Source organism: Sparus aurata, chromosome 7 (genome assembly GCF_900880675.1).
Source record: "Sparus aurata chromosome 7, fSpaAur1.1, whole genome shotgun sequence".
NCBI lineage: Eukaryota > Metazoa > Chordata > Actinopteri > Spariformes > Sparidae > Sparus > Sparus aurata.
The window spans coordinates 32,072,378-32,100,114 of record NC_044193.1 but is presented as its reverse complement, the minus strand read 5'-3'; the positions used below and the strand labels follow the sequence as shown (position 1 = coordinate 32,100,114).

General features: G+C 43.7%; 1 protein-coding gene across 1 annotated transcript in view; it reads right to left on the bottom strand.

Moving 5' to 3' along the window:
- skia (v-ski avian sarcoma viral oncogene homolog a) overlaps positions 1-23,470 on the bottom strand; it is a 100,624-nt gene extending 77,154 nt beyond the window's left edge. Inside the window, exon 1 of the mRNA XM_030422619.1 lies at positions 22,085-23,470. Coding sequence (XP_030278479.1) covers positions 22,085-22,990 — 906 coding nt within the window. The 5' untranslated portion in view covers positions 22,991-23,470. The remainder of the gene's footprint in view (positions 1-22,084) is intronic.
- Between the last annotated feature and the right edge of the window lie 4,267 nt (positions 23,471-27,737).

The following is a 27,737-nucleotide window of genomic DNA, read 5'->3' as shown; positions in this document are numbered from 1 at the left end:
CACTACTGTATGGAAACACACAGACACACAGAGCAAATAAAGGTCAGTCAAAGCAGGGCTAATGGAGACTTAGCAGTGTGTAGATTGTTTCTGGTATCTATTTATGACTGTGAGAGGCGCTGATGGTCATGAGTTTGTCATTTCTTTCAAATCACTTTCCCCATTTGTCACTGTCTTATTTTTAGTCCTTATTTCCTCTGAAGCACAATTACCTGGAGACATCATGACAGAGGAATTTCATGACACACTCATAAAAAAACTCACTTTTGACCAATATTTCCCACCACATTCAAATAATTAATGGGAATGGCAGGTATCACATACTTTTGTAGCATGACCAGAAGGTCAGCATCGCTCTAAATCCCTCAACCAAAAGCCTGTGGGATATTTCAACTTCTTCAACTAATTATTGATTATTGCAGAAAATAAGCTCTGCGTCGTTAATGAATTGATGCTGATTTGTTCAATGAAATAATCTCCACAAACTCGACTTTTGTGATTTTGGAGGCATAAATGCAATCACCCGAAGCTAACATAAACAAACTACATCACAGTCTCATGACTTTGACATAACCAACACTAATCTCCAACTACACTACACTGTACACAGTTTGCTATAAATTGATCAATGTACAATTTGTCAAGTTTGACTTAGAATAGATTGTAAGTCTGCCTTGATGAAATTGTGAGTAGATGAGTGTCTGTGTTCTGTGTGATGACTTTTAATGTCCCAGACAAATTCTGTAGTCTCATTTAACCACTTGTTGACAGCCGCCTTTTTTCAGACACGTAAGCGCTTTAAAATTCATACACTTTGTATTTACTGACAAATTTTATCTTGTAGAATAAAACATGAAAATCTCTTCAGCTCATTCAAAGAACTCACTGACTTTGAGATGAGGGAACCGGAAGTGATAAAATGCTAACCGGCTTCCACGTTCTCCAACTCCTTCAGAAGTGTACTGCTAAATACTCGAAAACATCTGCCTCGCTTCCAGTGGTGGACAGTAATGGAGTAAATTTACTTGAGTACTGTACTTAAGTACATATCCAGAGGATTTGTACTTTACTTGAGTATTAGATTTCTTTGGTACTTATTACTCTTACTTGAATACATTTCCAAGACAAATATTTTTACTTTTACTCGAGTTAATTTCTAGGAAGGCTGAAAAGTACTCGTTACTTTCAGGTCTGCTCTTTCTTTTTTTTTTTCTAAAATACTATTGGACACAAGCTGTGTTTGTCAAAGAAGGAAACCTATCACAGTGCACGCTCTCCACTGGGATCTACGTAAAAGCGGAAATATGTCATCCCTCCCCATAAAGATACCACCAAAGTAGCCACGCACGCGACTTTTTGTAAAGCAGTGATTCCCAACCAGTGGTCTGGGGACAACATTGGTCTTTGAGGGGGGTTCCAGTTCCCAACTTAGCTAAATGATAGGGAGTTAGTTGGACGGTGCAGGTTCATTTGGTTACAGTTTTAATGATTGTTAATAAACATCTGCATCTGCAACATCTGCTGTCCTCCTGTGATCCCATTCATTGTATTTGTTTTTATAGGTGTTTCTGCAGGCTTTATATAACATTGTGGTTCTAAAAGCAAGCACATCAGTGCAGGTGGTTTCAAAGAGTTAATTCTCAGAAACAAGAGTTAAAAGGTCCTTAAATTCATTTAGAAAAAATTATAGTAATTAATTGATGTGAAAAATAAGAAATTTACTCTTACTTTTACTTAAAGTAAATTTAAAAGCATTTACTTTTGGATACTTAAGTATCTTTAAAAGCAAGTACTTTTTTACTCGAGTAACATGTCGACTGAGCTACTTTTACTTGTAACGGAGTAAATTTGGACCAGTAGTATTTGTACTCTTACTCAAGTACTGGGGTCGAGTACTCTGTCCATCTCTGCTCGCTTCATTGAAAATAAATCAATACTCCTTGTCAAAGAACTAGACGATTAATTAATCATAATGAAAACAATTGTTAGCTGCAATCCCCTTCGTGCTCAGGACATATTTTGGTTGGCATCACAAAGTAAGGTTTGAATTTTTTTAAGTCTGAAAGTTAAGTTTACAAACTGTTAATTTGTAAAGAAATTTGCAGGTTTTGGCAGATTCATACAACACGCGCAATAAAGATACGATCTAATCCATGCAAATACAGCTTTGGTTATACAGTATTCACTGACTGCAAAATACTTGCAAGCCGCAACATGAGCATTTGCACAGCCATCATGGCTAGGTACACAAGGAAGTGGAAAGAGGGGAAGCTGACCACACAGGGCCTTTTCAGTTCAAATGGAAAACTTCTTTCCTGTGTTTCCGTCCAGATTATTCACCAGGTTTTATTTGTGACCTCAAATCCAGGCAATTCCTTCCCTTGGAGCCTGCACATGGGGTTGAAGGCAGGCCCCCCTGGCCGGGACACTGCTGTTGGTTTTGTTTTTGGACATGTTTTTTGCTGCTCGGGGTACATCTTTGTGAGTCCAGAGCACAAAGAGGCCTTTTGGTTCAGGGCAGGGTACTGGGCAGCATCAAAATCGAGCTGGCTGGCCAGCACATTCTGGTGCTTTCCGCTCCAGGGCCGGACATTTTGTCCCACTGTTGAACTCTGGGAGAGGCTGAGCAATTGAGAAAGGGAACATGCAGAGCAACAGTTAGTTAGAGACTTCACTCTAGAGCCAAGTCACATGGTTTCCAGTGGTGAGGGAGGACTGTCTGGAGTTTGATTTGACACATACAGCCGACACTGTAGAGAGAAGCGTCCCTTTTATCTATAGTATTTTGTAATAATATCTTTCAATTTAACAGAATTCTGTTTAATGACAACTTGAGTCTAAGTCACCAAGGAGGCTAGGTTTTCCCCATGTCTGTTGACTGGTTGATTTGACAGCAGGATTTCACAAAAACTGCTAACTAAACTATTGCTAAATTAATAGATTTCCCCTAAACTTGGATGGAGGATTGGTCTGGGCCCAGAATAGAGCTCATTAACTTTTGGTGTGGATCCAGAAGAAGGGAAAGATCAAGACATTTTTTTCTCACTTTCTTTAACATTGCAGCATTTTCAACATTGTAAGTAATTTCTCAAGGAATAGTGCATGGATCTTGATGAAAAAAAAAATCTGGCATATTCAGGTGGCTGGTAGCTATGAGTGAGTACAGTAGGTAACTTGTCGGGCCTTGGCGGATGTATGCTCTCTAATGAGTGTCACTTTTGTATTGGTTTGTTCTTTTGTGATGCAAAAATTCAGAGTTAATTTTACCGTGGGCCTATCGTTCACTCCAAATAAGTTTGGCTAACATCTGGGTTTGTTTAAAAACTTGAGTATGACTACTTGCTGTTGCTGTGTTTCTTGATGCATCTCTTTTTTTAGCGGTCTACTGATTTCTCATTAGGAATGCTTGCCAAAGTTATAAAAATAAGACCCAGGTTGATAATACCAGACTTATCCTTTCATGCTTAACAAGTAACTCTCCCTGTAGGAAATCCGAGATATGACCTCCAAATATATTTTAACTCATGGCAAAAACAAACAAACATGGCAAACCAGCTATAATCAAAAAGATACCACATAGTGCAATGACTAAAACACTGCATTTTGGTAGAACGGGACAGACGTTCTTGGACGAGACCATGTAGACATTCAGGAGTGCTGAAGACGCTTCCGACAGCAGGGCGGAGGCACCACAGGAAGCCGGTGTGGTGTCGAAACCAGAAGTCTCAGTTGCTGCAGTAGAAGTTCTGACTGACAGTCTGCAGGGTTGTTGTGGCTGACAGCCTGCACAGTGCTCACCCTGGCTGTACTCAGAAAAGGGGAAGTAGGAGGGACGGCAGAGCAGCAGGTGAACATGTGACACTGCATGGGTTCACTTGTTCAGTTGTGTGTACATGTGCTGTGTTTTCATTTTGGACAAAAGGCCCATCCTTAGGCTTCTGGCTGTTGTGCACTGACAGTCACCCCACACAGGTCACATGGTGAGGGGGCTTCTATTGGAGCAAACTCTGGTATCAGCAACCTCTCTGACCCCCAGTGATGAACTGTAGACCAGACAAGAAACAACAGGATCCTCTAATAGGACGCATTTACACAACCAAAGAGGACGTTTTTGCAAGAATTAAACCAATATGGAGTCAACAATGGTTTGATTTCTAGCATAAAGTTTTTTGAGTTCAAAAGGTGTGAAGAGTAAGAGATGGGAATCCAAAACCAGAACTATTGAAAACCAGTTCCAAATGGTCCGATCCATCAGTATTGTATGCCTCTGAGCTAATCAGTTCCTTTAATCTATGCTGGTATGTTTTTCTGACAGTTTTGCACAGCAAAACAATGACCTCAAACTCATGCACCTATACTGCTAGGAACGTGGAGCAAGAAGGAGTCATGGCGAACAGGGAGAGAGTCCCAAGCATGGCTTCATGTAGAAGAAAGACGACAGTACCAGTTGTCATTTTAAGTAAGGAAATTCCAGCAATATGCTGAAACATCTTTACATGCAACATGGCCTCAAATTTTGACTTACAATAATTCATCCATACATTCACACACTGATGGCGGTGGCTGCCATGCAAGGTCCCGAACAACACATCAGGACCAGTTTGGGGTTCAGTATCTTGCCCAAGGACACTTGGAGATGAAGAACAGGGGATTCACACCAGCCACATTCTGATATTAAGACTACCCCTGAGTCACAGCCACCCACAGAAATCAATGTGGCAATCAATAAAGAATAATACTGATAAAGAGAATCTAGAATGGCATGTCTATTACAACTGGCACATAAAAGTTTAAATATCAGATTCAAATAATCTAATCACTGGTCCAAAAACAGTCCTGAATCCAAATGAGTATTTTCTTTAGTTTGCACTCAAACAAAAATTCCAACACCAAAAAGAAAATGAACTGAGACTAAACTCCTAACCCCACACACACACACACACACACACACACACACACAACCACCACCACCACCACCCACCCAACCAGTGGGGTTGGTTTCTCCACAAGAGAGGGAGAAGGCTAATGGACACATTAGCCGCCGGCTTGTCCCTCCGCGGCGATTAGGTGGCTGTGAGGTCATCCCTTCACTTCTACTCCCATTCACTTCAGGGATCTATCATTTTATTACAGCTATTGGGTGGGAGGGGGAATGGCAGAGGCATCTGTCCATCCCTCCTTCAATTTATCCATCCTTCTGTTACACTGCTGCTTCTTTTCAAAGTCAAAATCAACCACAAAGAACTTAACACAGTAGCCCAATTCACACTGGCTTTTGGGTGCGGCTTTAGTGCGCCAATTCCCCATCTCTGTCTCAGTGTGAATCTCTCGGAGGCGGCGAGGGGTGAAATTTCGCTCCGGTCCAGATACGCCTCTAGAGGTAGTATCAGGGCCATATTTTTGGAGAACCGAACCAGTGTGAACGGATAAGCCGGCTTCGCGTATTGTGGCGTGACGATCGGACCGAAGACAGAATGTGGAGAGAGCTTCTGTCTTCACGCCTGTCCTACCGACTCTTCGTCACATTTCTGCCCGAAAAACAGCGTCTGTCACCAGCAAAAACTTTAACTCACCGAGTGTTTGTGATGAAAATAAATCACCGCGACGGTCAGCACTCCCGACCGAGACTTCAGTGAACTTTCCCCCAGAAAACAGCCTCCGTCCCCACGAGTGAGGGAGTCAGATTGACAGGGAGACACCGGAAACACCTTGATGATGTGTACCGTCACGCCTCTTTAGGAGCCGCAGTGCCGGCTTTCTGTGTGAATTCACCAGCGGTTCGTCTATAAGGCGGAGATGCTTCGCTCTGTGTGAATCACCCTCGGCGGCTTTCATGCATCTTTTCCTGTGTGAATGGGGCTAGTGGGAGAATAGAAGATTTTACTGGATGGTGTGTTATGGAATTAAATAATGGGGCGACAATGAAACCAATAAGTCTTATTGGGATGATTTCACTCAAATTATTTCAATTGCTTTGTTTTGTTATGTTTTTTGAGAAATACTGAAAAACTCCCTTAATATCATTTAAAGACCAACCTCCAAGTGTAATTGCTCACCTAATATGCTCTTCTCTCTCTCCAGCCCTCCAGTATATATATGTTACCACATGCATCGGCAAGCCTTGCAGCACTTGTATCAGATGGAATGCCAGTTATGTATCGTAACCCCAGGTTTTATGAGGAAGGGTGCAGCCCTCTAATAGCTGTCACTGTTGAGATCAGGGTGAATGTTGGTTATGTGTTTCAGCCTCAGATTAAATGAATACTGGAGTAGCCCTCTAAGAGCTGTTGCTATTGGGTTAATTCAATGAATGTGGATGTGAATTGCTGAATGTGTTATAAAACACTCTGATCTACTGTGGCTGAATCGCACCTTGTTTGTTCCTCTCTTCACAAAAACCCATCTGCCAAGTGAGTAAATGTATCCATAGATGTGACTCTCTTTAAAGATCTCTTGTTACTGCCCCCAAAAACCCACTAAGGTACCCTGGAACTCCCATACTGACCCACTGAGGACTTTCAAAGCCTGCTACCAACCGACTGAGAACTATGCTTTGGCTGACTGCTAATTGAGAGGCAAAGCAGCTTTTTTGACAACATTGACGGTTCCACAATGAAAGTCTTTTAAGATGTTAGCTGACTGACTCGACACCATTCATTTAATTTAATGGGATACTGGCAGCTGACAGCTCCTTGCTGAATAATCAAGGACATCAATGCCGTGCAACCTTTCTCATTCATTTTAAGGCTTAGAAATAGAATCAGCTCATTCTGTTGTTCTAGTTAAAAGCCCGTCTCACATGCGTACAGTGTGAAATCCCACCAGGTGCGTGTGTCTGTCTGTCTGTCTGTCTTTCTGTCTGTCTCTGTGAGAGTGAGAGAGTGAGTGAGACAGACAGACAGACAGATAGACAGACAGAGAGACAGACAGATAGACAGACAGACAGACAGAGAGACAGAGAGAGAGAGAGAGAGAGAGAGAGAGAGAGAGAGAGATAACATTTGTGCCTGTGCATTCTCCGTTGCTGGTGTGTGTCTACTGGACCTGAGATATATTGATTTCTGCAAGAAGTGGAATCTGATGTTTCACAGCACTTCCTGAGCTGGATGGCTTTGCTACTGACAGTGAAAGCAGTGAGGGGAGGGGGTCTGGTGAGGTGGAGGGGGTGGACACAGGAAGCAACCACTTCAAGAAAACATGAGAGAGAAAGAGAGAGAGATGAAAAGAGCGAAAGACAGAAAGACATAACACTTCTGTCTCTGTCCTTGAGGTGAGACTAAACACTGCTTCCCACCTCAGCTTCTCTCAGAACAAACAGCGACTCTACTCTGTGGAAAATCAAGCAAACCCTCCACACTCTCCTCTGTCAAACCTGCTGCCTGGTACCACTACATGTCCAGTTAGGGCCTACATCAAGAAAGCAGAGGCCACAGTACACACCCCAACCTGTCTTTAAAACACCAAATGCATCTGGGCCTGCCACTGGTGATTGGATCCAGTGTGAAAGAGAAATGTAACCATGTTTAAACATAAAAACATACTCATGGAGCGTATACAGGAAAATGAGACAAATATATTAAACCTCACCTTAATTTTGATCTTCATGACCTTGACACAGATTTGTGGTGTATATACCAATCTGCTGTCATTATCAATAGCCCTTTATAGATAGAAAAGGCCGCACATTTGCCTGTCTGTCTGAAACGGAGGCGTAATATTCCTCCTTTTCCAAAAGCCGCCACCGGGATAGGCGTAAACATGTGACGTGATGTGAACTTGAAGTTGGGCTGTGAAAAGTAACAACAAATTTGTCTTCAAAATAAGAGCTTTACATTGGAGTTTAGAACTGGGTTCTTAGCAGGGGATTTTTTTAATTTGAAAGTAGCGACAGTTCCTAGCCTGCCGCTACAACAACAAGTTGACAGAACCAAACAGCTACAGAGGCCGAGGAGACACTAGCATCTCCTGGATCTCAGTGGCTGTCCAGTTGCTCATCTTAATTTCCACGGATGAAGTGATGACCTGACTGTTGTGATCAGCTGTTTCCTGGTTTTAAAACTCCCCGGCTGTGGGTCGCACAACAGTGCAGGTCATCAACACCTCCGTCCATCTTATGCAGGGGCCGGCACATTGGCGCCTAATTTTTAGATAGCAGGCGTGGCGGAAATAAGTGTACCCTCCGAGGCAGAAAATCGGCCGACCAAACCAGACTCCCAATTTGCCGGCCTCTGTCTAAAACTGCGGACCGAGCTGGATGGGCAAATTGGTTTACTGCACTAGGTCTAATGACACTAATTCCATTATTTGGATTTTGTTTTTTCCAAAATATTTATTTGGTCTAGACTGTCGAAATAATGTTATTACAAAGTTATTGTAAGGTTATTTTGAGTAGACTATAATGCACATAATAGCAGGCTACATTGTGAATGCTTAAATGCGTACATATTGCATATTTGCTCAACACGTCTTAGACTTTCATACCATCTGCTAAGTACTGGTTAGGAACTTCTCTTTTAAATACAAGCATTGGAAATGATTGGTTACTTTATTTGTATGTGCCATAAGAAGCAGGTTATTATTGCTATCTGCTGAAAAAACCCACATGGTACACCCCTAATGTTGTTATCATTAAAGCGCTTTTGCATTAGTTTGAGGAAAAACTCAATGAGGACTAAAATCAAAAATCATCCACAATCTTGAAAAAGATGTTTGTACTGTGCACTAAGAGGACAAAATAGGCTTTAGTGATATGGCACAGAGTTGACTTGGTGTTGAATCAGTGCATTGAGCTGCACCTGCACAAAGGCTGGACTATTGGCACATCAGTTTCAGGATGCAACACTCGGTTATAGCAAACATCTGGCTGTTAATGTTAAGAAAATTGAAATGAATAGTGAAATTTGATGGCTGGAGGCATCATCAGTCCTGGAAAGCATGTGTTGTTGTGATAATGCTGGTGGGAAAAGTGTGACTGCTATACAAACCACTAGTGCTCACACACACACACACACACACACACACACACACACACACACACACGTGGTTGATCCTCTTCAGACAACCAGCAGCCATGCCTGCAGAGACAGAATTGAGGGGGAGAGAGGGAGGGAGGGGAGTGGGAGTGGAGGTGGCGTGGCAAGGTTCAGCGGCATCCCTGACCTCTGTGTGTGTGCATGTGTGTTTGTGTGCATGTGTGTGTGTGAGAGAAGATAATTAAACAGGGCAGACAGATGAGCCCAGTGAGAAGGCTGGAGGTCAAATGGGATCAGTCAGCTTGTCCGACCCTCCACACACACACACACACACACACACACACTCACGCTCTGACAGCAGACGTATATTAATGACAGTGGGCTTTATATAAACAGATGTCCTAGTGCTCGATATAGCCTTGGCAGTCGGCTCTTTGAAGGAAGACTGTGAAAATAACATCTTTGTGTTCAGTGTGGGTCGGACGCGGTTACACACTCCACATATTACCCTGTCTTAGAGATCTACAATTACATTAATTATAAGCTAAGAGCTTCAAGAGGTCTATTGTCTGCAATGTAGGAGTGGAAGGAGTGTATGTGCATGTGCCTAGATGAGTGTGCGCGTGTATAGAGAAATGGTGCCTGGAAAGGCATGTGTATGTGCAGAAATTTGTTTGGATCTGTTCGGCATGAATGTGTGTGCTTTACAATAGGAAATGAACAGTGTGGGTGATGGGGGAGGGGATGAGTTGACGAGGGGGTTGGTCAAAGCAAAAGGAGCGAGTCTGGGCCTGGTGGTGAACCTAAGAAGCAGGCTTCTGTGCCAGAAGGAGGGATCTCCTTTCAGCATATTGTTTTATTTAGCATCTGCATAGCTGCCTCATTTGCCAGAGTGCGGCTGGAGTGGATTAATTCAGGATATTGGTGACTTGGAGGGAAGGAATGGCTCGGCCAGTCTGGAGGAAGGATGTTAACCACATTATAAGCCTTTGTTTCCAACACTTCATTCCTGAAAGTAAACTGAGACCACTGAGCCCTACCCCTTCACTGTCTCTACCAAGAGGCACACACACACCTTCCACTTCGACTTCCTGACAGGCTGCAGCTGAGGTGAGGTGTGGCTGCAGTTCACTGACTTTGCTTCTGTTTCAGTCATCTAGTTGTGCTCTGCCAGTGTGAACCCATAAACCCCAGCTGTGTTTAACTCCACTCTCCAACCTGAACCTGCCCTTCACTGACTGGTTTCAGTGATCTCACCCACCAGATGTATCACACTAAGCCCACTAGCAAAATAACCGCTTTCAGTTGTGGCACACCTGGCCCTGGCCACTTCTTAGAATTGACAGTTGTGATGAACATAGAGAGGTTGTAATGGTCAGTCAAAGTTCAGGGCAGAGTTGCTTTGTAGGATCAATCGGGCAGGTCGGTCCACCTCTTGATTTATACAGTTTAAGATTAACCCATCCTGCCTTAACATAACTAAGAGCGTCTAGACCCAACTATGAGTCAGTGCAGACTAAACAAAAGTAAACATCAGAGGTGTTTGCACACTACACTGCAAGGCAGATACACCTTTTCCAGGAAAAGACATGCACAAGCAAGTGCCAACTTTATTACACTCTCAGAGTGAAAGGCCAAAAATTAGGATAACCTCAATCAAACTGCTAAATTAATCAGTTTGAAAGTATCAAGAGAAACTTTACGCAAATGTCAATTATTACTATTGAGGATTATCGATAAATGTTCATTAAAGGCAGACAGTGTGCTAGATGTCTAGCTCACCTCTTTGTGCTGGACAGCAGCAGCCATGACGCCTCCAGGAAAGATGAGCAAACAGACACAAGAGGGAGGACGGAGGATGGAGGAGGGGGAGGCAAACAATAAGCACTGGTCCATGACTCAGGCGCTTTGGGAGCACTGATCAGGGGGTGGGGGTGGGTTATCACCTCTATCTGGCCCACAATCACAAATCCACAGCTGATACCCACCACAAAAGACATGACAATGGATAGCCAGCGGACAGCAGCCTGCCCCAACACCACCACCCCATCCTCTCACAACAATACCTTGCAGAGTTCCTGGGAGCTGCCCTTCCACATGGCTGAGGCGAAGCCACTTCAAGCCTCCCCCACCACCACCACCATGCAAAGAAAGTACAAGACCCAGCCAGCCTTCACAACAACAGAAAATACAGTCCCCGATCTAAAAAACTTAGGATGCCTCAATGATTTGCAAAAACCTTTTCAACCTATTTTCAATTGACAAGGTATTTAACTGGTTGACTGAAACTGACTTGATGTTCAAACTTTTAAGTTTTTTTTAACATACACACATTCTGAATTGAATATGGGTCAAAAATAATTTGCAAATCCTACATTCTATTTTTAATAATGTTTTAAATTTTGTACAAAAATCTATGAATGCAAATATAGAATAATTATCATGATCCCAGTCGTTTCTTCTGTCACAAGTCCAATTGGATTTTTTTCACTACTATCACCATCCCTTCCACTTAATTTTGCAAAGCTGTTGAGTTGACTTGGCAGCTTCCTCGGAGGAGGACTCGTGCCAGTTCAATCAAAAATTAGATTAGCACAGTTTATTATTAGCTTGAAAATCTCCCTGTATCTGCCTTCTCTGTCTCTACCTGTGGGAGGATATTCTAGGCCATGCCTGGTGGATGTTGTGTTACGCACTGCCAGTGCAGCTGAGGAGTCTGTGTGTGTGTGTGTGTGTGTGTGTGTGTGTGTGTGTGTGTGTGTGTGTGTGTGTGTGTGTATAAGTATACACGTGTGTGTGCATTTGTATGCTATTCTGTCTGCTTCTGTATTCATTGTAAGACTGAGGAGGCATTGCGGGGGTGGGATCTGGGTGCTGTGTGGATGTCTGAGCTCATGTATGTCTGTAGTTTGTGTGTGTGTGTGTGTGTGTGTGTGTGTGTGTGTGTGTGTGTGTGTGTGTGTGTGTTTGAGTCTAGCTGCCTTCATCAAACAGCCATCTGCCTCGTGGGAGTTGCTCAGCAGCACATGATTGGCCGCTGCACTTCAAGAAAAGCTAGGGGTGAGGTGGGTAACCTCTTTATTTGTGAGGAAAAGGTCATGTGGTGCTGGCTGCTCTTCAAAACATATGCGTGCACAGGGGGAAAATAGATGGGGGTTGGGGCGACTCAAGAAGCCAACAGTGCTGTCATACAAAGGGCACTCCTGGGCTGACGCAGCACAAAGTAAACCCCCCATCTCACCATTCCATCTCAAAATTTAAAGCTGCCCTCGGAGTACTTTTAATAATAACAATTGGACCTCTTTTCTTAGTAACATTTAAGCCTTTCACATTGAAAGCTTGAGGAAATCTATAAAAAAAACTGATGTGTTTATCAAGCAATTTTAAAGAAAAATACATTTTGGGGTTGCTAAAAGTGCAAATAGCAAATTAAGAAAAATAGAGAACGAAAATAAGAAAGAATGTCCTACGTGGAGATTGTAATGCGGTGATGATGTCATTCAAGCATCGGCACAGTCAGACACCGTAACTATCTAACTAACTAACTAACAATTCATATGGAAGTGGGGGAAAAGATCCCACTTCTTGCCCTTTGATAGAGCAATACATACATCAATGTCAAAACAAACAGATAGCAGAACGGTTCTAAGATATGATATGGCTGTTTGGCTATCACGCATACAATCCATACACAAATGGTGTAGAGGCAGCCAATCCAGATCTACACTGTCAGCTCACCAACTGAAAACAGCTGTAGCTTTGCAGATAAGAAGACATCCATGTGTCTAGGTTGAACCCCATCCCCAGGGTTAGGGTTTAACTTTGTGTCCAGTTGTTGAAATTGTACTTTTTCAAAACTGTCTATATTTTTCAAACTAGGCATCTTTCACCTCCAAACCACCAAAAATTGCTCATTGGTTGGTCAGCCTGTGAGCTTCTATGTGTAGCTTTCTGTCACTCGACAAACAGAAAGATTCAAATTCAATGTGATACTGGCCTTACATCTGAGCATCACTAACACGTTCCTAGTAAAGAAGCTGCAGGGCAGGTTAAAGGAGGCAAAAGGTTAGAGGATGGTGTGTGGGATGTGTAGTTAAACCAATAGTTGGCCTTTCAGTGCCATGTGTGTCAATGAATTTTTCAAGACCCCCTCATTAAATAAACACGCTGGACATCACCGCCAACGGTGACCTACCATCAATATTGAATGTCCTCAAAAAAACTGTGACAAGCCAAGTGTCAGGCAAGACATCGAATCGCACCATCTGACTGAGGATGAGCTTGTTTTTCATGCAACACCTGGAGGAGGTCACAGGATTCTCCCTTCGGTGCCGCTCTTACAATAATCCCAATGAGACACACTCAAGGTCCTTCAAAGATTTAAGAATAGCCACTGTAAGCTGAATGTGCCTGCTGGCTTCCCCTGACAGGTTGCATGCATGGTTGCCTATGACTACGGCAACATTAACTACTTTTTGGCAACCTTATTTTCCATCTATGGATAGTGCTCCAGAGAGTACTTGACCAGCAGCTCGTGCATTTCTAACATGAAGACACTAGCCCTATTCACACTGCAGTTTGGATGCAGGGATCCTGCGCCACTTTGGGGCAGCAAGGGTGAAATGACGCTCCAGCGCTGATCTGCCTCTGGAGGTAGTATCAGAGGCGCAGCATTGGCGCACCAAACCAGAATTAATGGATAAGCCGACTGCGCGTATCGAGGGCTATCTGTCTGACATTCTGTTAACTACTTAGGTCCTTCACTCAACTAAATAAAGACAAATGTCCCACAAAGCAACATTGCATGACCAAACAACAGTAACGTAGTAACCGTAACTGTCTTTAGCAACTTATATGAGGAAAAATACCGCAGTTATACATAGAGAAACGTCTGTCCTCCCGCCTGTCCTACCACCTCTTCATCACATTTATGCCCGAAAAACAGCGTCCGTCGCCAGCAAAAACCTCACCAGTGTTTGAGCTGAAAAAAAAAAAAACCACTGTGACAGTCAGTCCTCCAGACCGAGACTTCAGTGAACTTTCCCCCAGAAAATAGCCTCCCTCCCCGCAAGTGACAGAGTCAGACAGTGTCCTGTTTACTGATGGCGACTGTGTAATTTAGAACGTAAAACTAAACCTTTTTAGGATGTTTGCTGGGTCAGGATCTCAATCACTACACATTATAACAGCATCCATATGATTATAAACTGTCCGCGGGTTTAGATTAATAGGAGGTAGGGCTGCACAAAAAAATCGTAAAAAAAATCGCGATCTCGATTCACACATACACGTGATCTCATATCTACACACAGCGATTCTGAAGCATTTTATATCTCGAGCTGAATCACAAACAAATGCTCCTATTTTCCTCCCGGATTTTTTGAAGCGCCCCCAAACGCAGCACTGCCGCTGCCTCCGCCCTCAACCTGTGGTAAAGCGTCTTTACAACACGTGATTCAGTGGCGGAAGCCCGCCTGCAGTTAAGTGTATGGAAGGAGTGAGTGAGAAGCCGTTTTTAGACAGGGCAGCAAGCCGCCAATCTGCCCGTCCTTTTGACGGCTAGGTCCGCGGTTTTAGACAGAAGGCGGCAAATTGGGGGTCTGTTTTGGTTCGCCGATTTCCCGCCTCGGAGGGTCGCCTGCTAGATGAGCAACTGGACAGCCGCTGAGATCCAGGAGATGCTAGCGTCTCCTGGATCTCTAGCTGTATGGTTGTGTTAGCTTGTTGTTGTAGCCACAATCTAGGAACGGTCGCTACTTTCAAATTAAAAGCCCCCCGCTAAGAACCCAGCTCTAAACTCCAATGGGGTGTAATGTAAAGCTCTTATTTTGAAGACAAATTCGTTGTCAATTGTTCACAGCCCAACGTCGGGCTTCACGTCACGTCACATGTTTACCTCTACCTCTGAGGCGGCTTTTGGAAAAGGAAGAAAATTATGCCTCCGTTTTAGAAAGCCGATCACAGCAGCTATCACATATCACCTAGCTTAAGATACGGCCCCAATAAACACTGTACAACATGAGGTATAAAAGGATGCCCTCTCATCTTGGAAGACTAATTTATTTATTTTTTTATTTGTGTTAAAATAATTTCTCATCCAATGATAGAACTTGATATGAACAAAAAAACATTGCTTTGGCAGAGGCATAGTAGTATCTGCCATACTATCATGTTTTTTTTTTGTTTTGTTCAAGTTCATCAGTGCAATAAACATTTTGTGAAAAAAATCGTGCCAGAGAATTGTGATCTCAATGCTAAGCAAAAAAATCGTGATTCACATTTTTTCCAGAATCGTGCAGCCCTAATAGGAGGATACCAGGGAAACACGTTGAACACACACAAACGACATCATTATGACGTGTACCATCACGCCTCTTTAGGAGCCGCAGTGCTGGCTTTCTCTGTGAATCACACAGCGGTTCACCTTTATGCCGGCGCCGTCTGGCTCTGTGTGAATGACCAACAGTGGAGAATTGGTGAACCGCTGCTGCAGCGATAATGCGGCAACTCTGTGTGAAAGGGGCTACTGCTGATGGCTGGAGAAGCAGGGAGAGATGGGGGATGGGAGATAATAGCTGGCAATGAGGGTTTGAACTTCTTTTCCTTCTCTCCTCAGCCATTTTCTCCTCCTAAATGAGGCTTCTACTATTTGTCAATAGCTCCATTCACACTGCCTTCAGTTTAGGAATCATGTGCCAATTCTCCGGATTGCCGTCTGTGTGTAAGTTACAGATGTAACGGGGGGGGGGGGGGGGGGGGGGGCCAGTTCTGCGGCTCTGATCCACCTCCAGAGGTATTAGAGCCACAGCAGAGGCAAGAGGGTGTCTGTCTGCATAGAAAAGCTGGCAGTGTGGATAAGGGGTGAGTCGGTCTGATGGTGTTCACAGTCTGACAGCTGTACAGATCCTTCACTCTTCAAATAAAAGAGTAATGACCCACAAAGCAATGTTACAGGACCAAACAACAGTAATGTGGTAACTCGAAGTGTCATCTGCAACTTATGAGGAAAAAAATACTGCAGTTATAAGTGGAGAAGCATCTGTCATCCTGTCCTACTGACTCTTTGTCACATTTCTGCCTGAAAAACAGCCATTTTTTCCATTTTAATTTCAAGGAATTACGTTTTTTCCGTTTTAATTTTTGGGAATCCCATTTTTTTCCCCCTTTTACTCTTACTACCAAAAACAGTGTGTTGTAAATGTAAATGACTTAAATGTACACCACTTAAATAGAAATTATAGATTATTATTGATAAAAGAAGAAAAAACAGCTTGCACATGTAGTTTTAAATGTTTTTTCATTTCATTTATTGATGTAATAAAAATAATAATAAACAATAATAATAATAATAATAATAAATATTGTGTGGCTGTACTGACATGATTTTGATTTGATTATTTTATTTTGAAAATGTAAACAAAAAAATAAATCAGTTAAAAAAGAAAAGGAAACAAAATAGGTAAAGGAAATGGACAACATTTCCACTTCTATTACAATTTGATATCTTGATTAACATGTCCAGAAAGTAATCCTTTTTAATCTTATTGAATTTGCATGATTCCCCAGTGGGATCAGTTGTTTTCTGACTCTGATGCATCAGCTATTAGGCCTAATCATCATTTATTTTTAATTACCTATATTCAGTTATCCTATTACATTGTTACACATGTAGCAATAAAAGGTGAAAATTATATGTTATCAATAACTGGACAATCTCTTCCATCAGTTCTCTTTGCTTGTTTCTTACATGGCTTTTGGACAGTACGTGGTCATTGTACCTTTACACCATTCGGGAACTGCTCGGCTCTATACTGAGGGGTTAATGTCGAGTTTCTCAGTTGTTTCGCCGACAAAGACAAAGAGTCGGGCAGCCGCATCGCCATGCTTACATTGTTTTGAAAGAGAAGAGGCACAGTCTGTGGACGGGGCTTGTTGTGCCGTGATCAGGGGAATCATAGGGCCCTAACTTCACTGTGTCTTTGTCTCCTTCCACTATTGTGTTGTTGTAGTTACGGTCTCTGGAAACTATTGTAGAAATAAATCACTGCGACTGTCAGCCCTCCCGACCCAGACTGCAGTGGACTTTCTCCCAGATAACAGCCTCCCTCCCCACCAGGCAGGGTCCTCTGTTTACGGATAGTGGTTATGTAATTATGTAATTTAGAGCAAAACAGGTAACTTAATTTCAACTGTCATTTTCAAGGATGCATGATGGGTCAGGATCTCAATCACAACAAATTATAACAGCATTATTATTATTTTTTTTTTTTTAACACACATCAACATTATAATGTGTACCGTCACGCCTCTTTTGGTTCTGCGATGTTGGCATGCTATATGAAACAAAGGTGGAGAAAATGCGAGCCTTCGTTGGAGCGTTAATGCAGAGTCTCTGTGTGAAAATAATGATAGCGGTACTGTCCAGCTGTTTGAACTCACTGGTCATACAAGACTGCCTACGTAAGGTGCGGTGAGTTGGAGATTCTAAATACCATGTGTAAGATAAGTTCTAGTTTATAATTACCTTTTTTAATTGACATTCAAGAAAATCTTAATTTATACCGTGGAACTAAGCATGATAGATTTTTTTAAAAGTACAATCAGTGGATCAAATTCTAAGCAGGGCCAGATATTTTTTTGAAAATATTTTGTGACTACTTCTCATCTGCTATCTGAGATTCTGTGCTGATGCAATTTTCAATTCCTTACTGCGACAAATACCATGTTTTTTCTAAGAAAATCCGAAGTTAGTGAGATACTTTTCATCCTGTGTGCATCAAGCAGCAACTGGGAAAACCCCTTTAGTTCACACAACTTTAAACGCTTTGAAAAAAAATCGCTTCTCGCAGGGAGACATGCTGAAGAAGAGACTCAGTGCACTTAATTCATTTTCCACCGCTACTTCAATTTCAGCCTTCAGAAAAACTCCTAGACAAGACAACAAGCTATATAACCTGTGATGATCTGCCACTCTCGCTCCCTTTTCCTTGTGCGCGTTTTGTTGTGCTTTCCTGCCCACAGTTGTGGTGGAAATACAGGCACACACAGACTGTAAAAGGCACATAAACTGTGCAGTTTTCATATCATACAATTGTTCCTCATATTTTTTTTTTCCAGAAGCCTCGAAGCAAAGTTGCTCTTTAGTGAGTGTTTTTCGTGAATAGAAGAAAAGAGATGAATAAATGTAGTTTTGCACTTGATTTCCTGTACAGGAGAAAAAAAGTGAAACAACTTTGAAAATGCAGCCACCTATGCGAAAGTAATTAGCAAAAGTTTGAGCACACAAACCAATCGATTAATTAAACACCCTCTTTTTAACTCACATTGATTTGCGTACCATTCCACCTAACACCATTTACTGACCAAATCAGTTTTCCTTTGTTAAGAAGAAGCCTTTCAGAATGCAATCCACTCGCTTCAGGTCCATCAAAATGTATATTTACAGCTATATTTTTGGCAAGATCACATGTACTTTATTTCAGAGCCAGTTAGCCAATGAACTCCACTGGGGTGAGTTGTGTTGGTCTGTCACTCACATTTAATGGAGCTCGAGAAGTGATGGAGTTTTCAATCACCATCACTGTAAAGACACTTGAATGTCAATGCGCCATTGATCGCCTTGACCCTCAGTCATGCCTTACAGTATGGACTGACTGTCCTCCATTAGAAATCCAGACTGGCAGCCTGGCCAGGCAGCAGAACTCATTAGACAGGCCTTATTGAATTGGCAGCTTCCTCCCTTTCAAAGCACAGACAGCAAATTCTAAATTCGACAGCTCGACGTGCAAAAGACAGAGAACCATCAAAACAGAAAATGCAGTATCGGATGAGACTTTTTATCACACCAGTGCAATCAGGACAAAATCAAGCTCTGCTGCAAACTTTTGCTCCCAGCATGCTTAAGGAGAAAGAGCCATAAAAAGAGAATGGAAATATTCCCTCAGTAGCCATTGAAATGCACAGCTACCAGCTGTTGTCCTGTCCACCATGTGGACATGGCTGTCTGTCAGCAGGCTTAGCCAGCACTGCGCCTTGCATATGAAACAGGACATGGGCCTATATCCCCTTGGGGAGTTCACTTCCTCTGAACCCCCACCACCACCACTGTCCCACAGCCCTCCTGAAACAAGCAGGCCCTTCAGCTGGAGGCCAAATATCCCCAGCAGCAGTTGGGGCTTCTCAGGGGTGGGGGTTGTCTGGAAGTAAAAGGGGGAGTTTTAGCTCCTTCACGTTAGCGAATGGCAACCAAATATTTGAATGCGATGCGTTAGAAGTAACCAAACAAATGACAAGAGCTGTGTCCCTTGTTATAAACATAGATCAAATTTGAACAGGAAACTCACCACTTAGATTGGTAACAGCAAACCTGCTGGTTATGAACCAGACATGAGTCAAGCATGAGCTAGCCCAACAGCAAGCACCACCTACACCCTCTGTCCACAATTCGCTTTCTCTATCTCCCTTAAACAGATGGATTGTGTAGAAATCACATCATCTTGAGGGTGAATCATAAAGTTTGCAACATACTAAATCTGCAGCCGCAATCCTTATCTAAACATCCTGATGCGGAAAGCCACTGATTATGTGTGCCACCCACATGTGTACCAGCCAGAAACCAAAAGACTCACAGCCAAGAGCTGGCATGAACAACTCGGAGAAGTGTTCCACACCCAGTATATAAACTCATTTAAACAATTCAATAGCCCAGTGCATTTATAATCAGCGCTGTGGATACAATCACAAAAGGCATGAATGGAGAGTGAACTTTTACTGATAATTCACACTTCCACAAATGCAAGCATGCTGCAAAAACTGCTAACCTGTTTTGACTCAAATGGTCAGTGATTCAGACGTGTGCGTCTCAGAAGGAAGCTCTCACAAGAGCGTCTGTGAGGAGGGAAGTGCGACAATATCACTTCCTGTGTCTGCCTGAATGTGAGACTGCTGCTAACACTTTTGAAACACCCTCATTAATATTCACAGAGCCACACGGCCGCTCCACTAACAGCACACAGATGATGGCATTTTCTTGTGAGCTGAAATGGCAGCACAACGCAGTCTAGCACTTTGCCTCAAATCCTACAAGAACATTTTCAAAGTGCCTCAGCTGTGCTGAAATGTGCTGACAAAGGGGAGCTCTGTTGCCATAAGTTTAGCAATATTCCTGAACTCCTACCCAGCATGTATTCCCTCATTAGTGTTCCTTGAAACAGGCTACTTGAGGAAAAAAAGGAGGAGTCGAATTAAAGCGGGGCAGAGGCTCAAATGAGCCTTGGGCTTAACACTTGGGTGCCCTGTCGGCACTTATAAAGATAGAAGAGGCCCCTGAAAGTGGGGGTCCTTGAGGTGTGCCCACTCAAGTCTGAATGAAAGTGTGTGCCAAGAGTGGGTATTCACCATGCATGGCAGCGCTCTACAAGATTTCAAGGATCTTCAAGGATTTCTCTTTCTTTGGCAGATTCCTCTGAAAGAAGCCCCAGTGGAGGACTGGAGGGAAGCTGCTTGTAAACACTTTTGCAGTTACTTTCTGTGCCTCATCAACAAGTCTGCTGCCCCAGAAGTCCACTCTGGTTTCAATCAAAGTGAAGTAAAAAGTGTGTGGGGGGGCTGAATGTGAGTTTATGTCAGAGGTGGGTGGCTAGCCTGGGGTAGGTGGTGCTGAATGCTCCCCTTTGTTGGGATCATATTATGTTTCCACCACAATACTTCTAAACCCTGCTTCATCAACTCCATTCATGTGTAACAGTTCATGCAAATAGCTGCACTAGCCTTTTTTTTTCCTAGGGGTGAGGCGGGGGGTGGGATCCTTATTTAAGTCTACCACCATACTACACTCTCTAAAAACTCCTGCCAGCACACCAAAGCACGATTAGAATCCCTTCATACAGTTTTACAGCCCAAAGAGTAGAGCTGTGGGAAGCAGAGAAACCCAGATTTAATGTTTAAACAACTTCATTTGGTCCAAGGTGTTGTATATGACCACATAAAAGCACCAGTAACAAGCAGAGCCAAAACATGCATGGATGCTCCAATTCTGAGGGCTAAACATTTGAGAGCTCATGTGTCTCAAGTAAAGAGAGGATCAGAGAATGTGGATACAACGGAAAAGGAAAACAAGAAACGTCTTCGACACTAATAGCGGCTCTGATTAAACCCACAGGAAACTAGACGCATGACTAACATTACATATATTGATCACACACAAACACACACAAGAACATGGGCAATTTGGTCATAATAACAATAATCTCACTACTGATTGAGTTTATCCTTTCCCATGGAAACATACATACACTGAATGAACAAGCAACCGAAATGTTGGAAGAGACAGCTTCTGTTCTGAATGGGGAAAGAAGTGCTTTAATCTGAACAAGGAAAGAGAACTATTTCCTCACTTACATTTGAATTCATGTTAAGCCCCACGCCCCTCCTAACTGCTGGTTACCATTCCCCATTAAGCCATTTGATGGCAAATGAGACTGTATAGTGAAGGTCAATAAAGAGAAGCCTGAAAGGTGTTTCACAAATAATGGCTTTATTGCCACCAGACCTGTTTGTTGTCACTGTTGGGTGAGGCCCAATTAGCAACACTATATAAGTGGATTCTACAGAACAGTACAGAACCCCACAAAGACTGACATCAGTGTGATAATGAATGCTTTCAATGCATTCTTCAAGTGGGACACATTTTAAGTTGTGTGGTCTGCAGAGAAATATTAAATCAACCTACTGCACACTTTCAGACAGAGAGAGAGAGAGAGAGAGAGAGAGAGAGAGAGAGAGAGAGAGAGAGAGAGAGAGAGCCATAAGGTTGCATCTAGAGGGATCACACTACATGGATCCACCTTCTGGATATTGGTGCATTTGGAAATTTGGATAAAACTGTATGTTCAAAGCAACTTCAAGACAGGTTGCTGTTAGAAGGAGTCGGCTACGGTCTGAGGTTAGCGGGATATAATAAGAAAATGAATAGTCAAAAGGAGTTGCTTAGCATAAACTGGATCATGAGAATGAGCAAACTAGAAATAAATCACTGTTGACAGCAGAGCCAGGCATACAGTACGTGATTAAGTCAGCGCTCCGCGGTTAAGTGCAGCCTGGGTCCTACTCACCCTCGATGATGCTTTCCTCTTGTACTTGTTGGCGAAGTCAAATTTCTCCTTGATCTCGTCAAGGAGCTGCTCCAGACGGACCTTCTCCTCTTTCCCCGTGTAATCCTGACCCAGGAGAATGTACGCCCTCCAATTGGCCGAGTCGAAGCCCCAGTGGCAAGTCCTGTTCTCCTGCGCCTTGTGACTGTGCACCACGAACTTGTGGGTCGGGTACATGAGTCTACAGTCCATGCACTGGATGCACGCTGCGTTGGGGCTGGTGTACAGCTCCGGCACGAACAAGCCCTTGCACTTACCGAAGCACTCGTGGTAGACTTTGAAGCTCCTCTCGGTGAGCTCCAGCTCAAGCGAGCCTCCGCTCAACTCCTTCTTGCAGCGTGGTGGGTAGGCTCCTCCGTAGATCAGGGCGTTGCAGAGCCGCTCGGCGTCCGTCTTGGTGATGAGGCCACAGGATGGCGCCGAAAAGGGCAGGATCCCCATGACTTTGAGGATCTCCAGCTGGTCCGCCGTGCACCGCGAGCAGTAGATGTGCAGCTCGTCGCACACTGAATTGATCTGCTGCAGGGAGAAGTCCCGCAGCACCGTGTTGAGGATCTGTGGCAGGCACAGTCGTTTCTCCCCGCCGACCACAAAGCACGAGATGGTCTCGCCTTCCAGCACCGTCTCGCACCTCTCCGTGGAGCGGTCCGACGGGATGAACAGCGGGCCCGGCATCACCGGCGGCGGCAGATGCTGCAGAACCGGCTCGGGCTCCTTACCGTCCTTCTTGAAGAGGAGCTCATGTTGCCACCGGGCAGAGAAAGCCGCCGGTCCGCCCAGAGAGCTCATAGAGCTGAGGTGAAACTGCTTGAGAGTTTGTTGCAGTCCCGGATGAGGCTGGAAGCTCTGCCGACTTACAGTCTCCATGTTTTTCCTGCAACTTTAGAAGCGTAAATCCTTCTTGTCGTCGACCGGGAATCACGAGTATCTATCCGTTTCCGAACCTGGTAAATCCACGGCGTCCCAGAACTGACCAAAATTACGAAGCGCTTCATCAAACATCCAGTGAAGTCCTCGACGACGAGTTTTACAGTTTTATTCCCGTGACAACTGAGTAAGAACCGGCCAGTCGCTCCCTGTAGCGGGTCGCAGGCTGTCCATATCTAAATAAACGGCCGTCCAACACTCCAGAGAAGCAATAAAAGTTCCGCTTGACGGGCTCCAAAACGAAGTAGGCGAAAATGAAACAAAAGCGGGAGTTGTGAGTCGATACAGCTCGATACAAAAATCCTAATTTGAGGCTCTTTTCGCTGTCGAGGACTGCAGCGATCCGCTCCGTCTGCCCCCGCAGTTCACTCTGACTGTATGGAGATGAGAAGTCTGAGAGCCAGCCTGCTCGCGATTCCCCCCCCCCCCTCTCTCTCTCTCTCTCTCTCTCTCTCTTCTCTCTCTCTCTCTCTCCCTCTCTCTCTCTCTCGCGCGCGCTTCGTCTAGGTCTCTCTCGCTCTCCCCTCCCCTCCCCCTGTGTTTGTGTGTCTGGCTCAGTCATTGTATCGCAGCCAAGAATGTGAGTGACTCTGCAGGCAGGCTGGGCTCTTCCAGGAACAAGCCATCACCCCCTACTGCCCTGCGAGAGAGCAGGGAGGAGAGGGGGACCTGATGCTGCGTTCACGTCGCATGTGAGCACTGGACGATCAATTTTAAACTTCGCTACAGTAAATTCGGGAGATGTGGAAAGTCACTAGTTCTACATGAGCGCTGCTTACAGTCCGTGCTACTGTATTCTTGTACTTCACTAGAATTCAGGGGTAAATGATGAGGCTACCACTACTGTGCTACTTCTATCTGACAGCAGATTAAGATTTTACATTTAAAAAAAAAAACAATAAAACCATAATAAAATAGTTACAACGAAAATACTTTTTTCAATACCCATTGTTATAACTTACAGGAGGATCTGAATACATCACTACCTGAGAAAGCTGCTAAAACAGTAATGTAGTTATAATCCAAAGCGTTCATATGGTAGCGTTAGGATCAAAGCGAGGGCATGTAGGCCTCTCGACGTCTTGGATTTTTCTCTAGTTACTGACTGTATCTGGAATCCACATGAAGTTTTCTGAACGACGGCGTCTGAAGTGTGCTCAATCACCCGCTGAAACCTGAAGTGGACGGAATTTCTACACAAGAAACTCATATTTACCATCTTTCCCATGGGCCATGAATGTAACAGAAGAATAGAGAATCCTTTGCTTCAGGCTTTAGAGAGAAAAAAAGCCAAGAGACGATGGGTGGTGTTTTGCGAGACATGACAAATTTAGCTTTGGAAGGGGAAACGCAAATTGCATGACTGACTGCGGTTTATTTGTTTCCCTTCTGCTTGAATGTGTTAAAATTGTTTGGCAAGTATGGTCGAGTAAACAACTTTCATGTGTTGTAGATCTTGAGAGACAATCTCATTAATGAAATGAAGAGAAGATTTATTTTTCTTTTGCTGTCTTGTCTTTCTTTCAGCTAGTATTTGGTATTGGCTGTCAAATCACCACAAACACAAATATAAAAAGTATATCTTTGTAATTCTCAAAACCATAAGGTATTTTCCTTTCATTTCTATTAATTTTTATGTTTACTAAAATAAGTCAGTTTACTGTATAAAGGCAGGCTTTTACAGTGTGTCTATTCTTACATTGTTCACAGAAGTGCATTGTTACAAAGCTCAAACTTTCAGTCACCACTGGATTAGATGTTTAACTGTAACAGTATGCTGTGTTGTTAATTTTTTGTCCACAGATGAGTAAGTGATGAGCGGTTGGGCACATTATGTGAGAATGTGACAGGCCATTTCATTCTGAAATAGCCTGACCACTTAGAGTTAAATCCGGCACTTATGACACATTATCTCTGTAAATCTTATCATAGGGGGTGTAAAAGTTTCTGTAAAGGAGAAGTCATACATTTTTGATTAATTATCAAAAGGAGTGAGTCAACCTTGGGAGGTCTCAGGGCAAGTTCAACTCCAACACTGATGAGTTTGCTGTTCCTGTGGCGTCCCCTAGCCAAACACTGTTGTAACTGCAAGAGGCGGGGGGGGGGGGATACATAACATTCAACAATAAATTCACGCACAGTATATAGAGGGATACAGTATATGTTGGTATACACAGACAGACGACAGAGGTTCAGATGAAAAACAAGATATCTAGTTGCTCCTTGAATCCACAAGGGGATGCTGTGATGAGTTCAGTGGCCCAAAACCTCAAGATCCTGGAAGGTTCTCAGGGCTGAATGAAATGCCTGGTGAGTAAAAAGTTTAGGGCAGGGACACTCACTGGCATTTATGACCCCCTCAGAGATGGATGTAGTGAGGGTAGATTATGGTTTACCAATAACTGGTTCAAACTGAACAATGTCCACAAGGCTGCTGTCCTGTTGGTAGTGGAAGAGAGTCAATGGTGCCATAGCTTGTTTCTGTTGGTTTTGTCTGCGCATTTTCTGTCTTGAGTGTGGTAATGGGTTTATCCATGAAGGTTTTGTGCAGTTGTTTAATTCTATTGGACAAAGGAGAGTACTGTAAGCTGTGTGATTAGTTGTGGGTTTAGGAGTGGGCTACAACAATAGAACTGTCTCGGAGGATGCCTCCCACTTTTATGATTAATTTTCCTTTTTTATTCAAACTACAAGATTAATGGTCAGTATGCAATACACGATTGTATTTTCATATTTTTGTTGTTATTCCCTGAGGTACATGAACACACACACAAAAAAACTATACAGCCTACAATAAAGTCAGAAAAATAGACTATTGATGGTTGAGTGTTGAGAATGAGCTCAGGAGTCTCACAGCCTGAGTAGAGAAGCTGTTCTGTAGTCTGGTGGTATGGCAGCAGATACCTCTGTATCTGTTGTCAGTTGTCAGCAAGTTGAACAGACTGTGGCTGGGTGGGTGTTTTCTTCTACATCTTTGGCCTCATGCAGACATTTCATTTCACTAGCCCTTTTTAGATACAAAAGGCAGCACATTTTCTCCAAGGTAAGGGCAATGTGCCGCCCTGTCTTTCTAAAAGGGAGATGTAATATTCCTCCTTTTCCAAAAGCCACCATTGGGGAAGGCGTAAGCATGTGACGTGACGTGAAGCACAAAGTTAGCCAGTGAACAGTGACAACAAATTTGTCTTCAAAATAAGAGCTTTACATTGCACCCCATTGGAGTTTAGAACTGGCTTCTTAGCGGGGGGCTTTTAATTTGAAAGTAGCGACCATTAGTAGCTTGCCGCTACAACAACAAGTGGACACAACCAAACAGCTACAGAGACCGAGGAGACGCTAGCATCTCCTGGATCTCAGCGGCTGTCCAGTTGCTCATCTTGACGTCTGCGGATGAAGTGATGGACTGACTGCTGTGATCAGCTGTTTCCTGGTTTTAAAACTCCCCGGCTGTGGGTTGCACAACAGTGCATGTCACCTCCACCCATCTCAACAATTGCTGGCACATTGACGCCTTGGATTTAGATAGCAGTCGAGGTGGAATTAAGTGTACCCTCTGAGGCGGCAAATTGGCGAGCCAAAACAGACCCCCAATTTACCGCCCTCTGTCTAAATCCGCGGACCTAGCCGCAAAAAAAGACAGCCAAATTGGCGGCTTGCTGCCCAGTATAAAAATGGCTACTGATGTCACTAATGCTCTGTAGCTGGTACTAGTGATGTTCTGTGCAGTTTTAATAACCTGCTGTAAAGCCTTCCTGTCTTGCGCCATGCACAAACCATGCCAGTTTGTGATGATGTGATGTTTGGATCTGTTTTTAACTAAAGTCTAATACCTCCGTATATTAATGCACTGAGTAGTGACCCACAAAGCATTATCGTGTAGTGGTCATTGATGGTGATCCAGCGTTGAAGCTGCATAGTTGGTCTTTATCCCACTCAGCAGGCAGCTACTATGAGTGACCTTTTCTGAGGGGGACTAGAGCCTCCGCTGGGCTTATCAGTCTGGCATGGAGCCGCCCTTAGAGCCAGCACTGAGCCCTGGCAGCTACAGACTGGATGTTGGCCTACAGTACCACTCTGGCAAACTGTATCGCTGTTTGTGTGTGCACATCAAGTGGTGACAATCGAGATACCAAGCCTGTGCTTCAGGGATCTCATCCTATCGAGGCCAAAAGCTGCGAGACAGTAAGGAATGTATGCCAAGCCTTGTTTTCACAGATACATAATGCAGCCAACATAATGTGCTTGTCCTCTTTCTATTCTTTTTTACCCCCAAGAGCTCCTCTGTGCCCATCATGTACTTGGGGTTTTTGAGGTGCTGCTCAGAAGCAAACACTTTGTTAGAAGCACACTGAGGCTTTGAGGCATTCTCTTTATTAAAGTGCAACCCAACAAAATGTTACTTTTAAACTGTACGAACAAACAACTGTCACACCGCGGTGAGGGCTGTCCTGTCTTGGGTTTTCTGTCTTGTGAATTTCATGTTTTATTTTGAAAAGTAACTCTCCTCTCGTTTCAAGTCACTTTGCCCTTCCTCTTGTGTCACCGGTCTGACGACTCCCCTGATCCCTGATTGTTTCCACCTGTGTCCCCTTCCCTGATGTGTATTTAGTCTGCGTCTTCCCTTGTCTCAGTGCCAGAGTATTTCGTCTTGTCATGTACCGCCAGCCTTGAATCGCAGCCTTGCCAC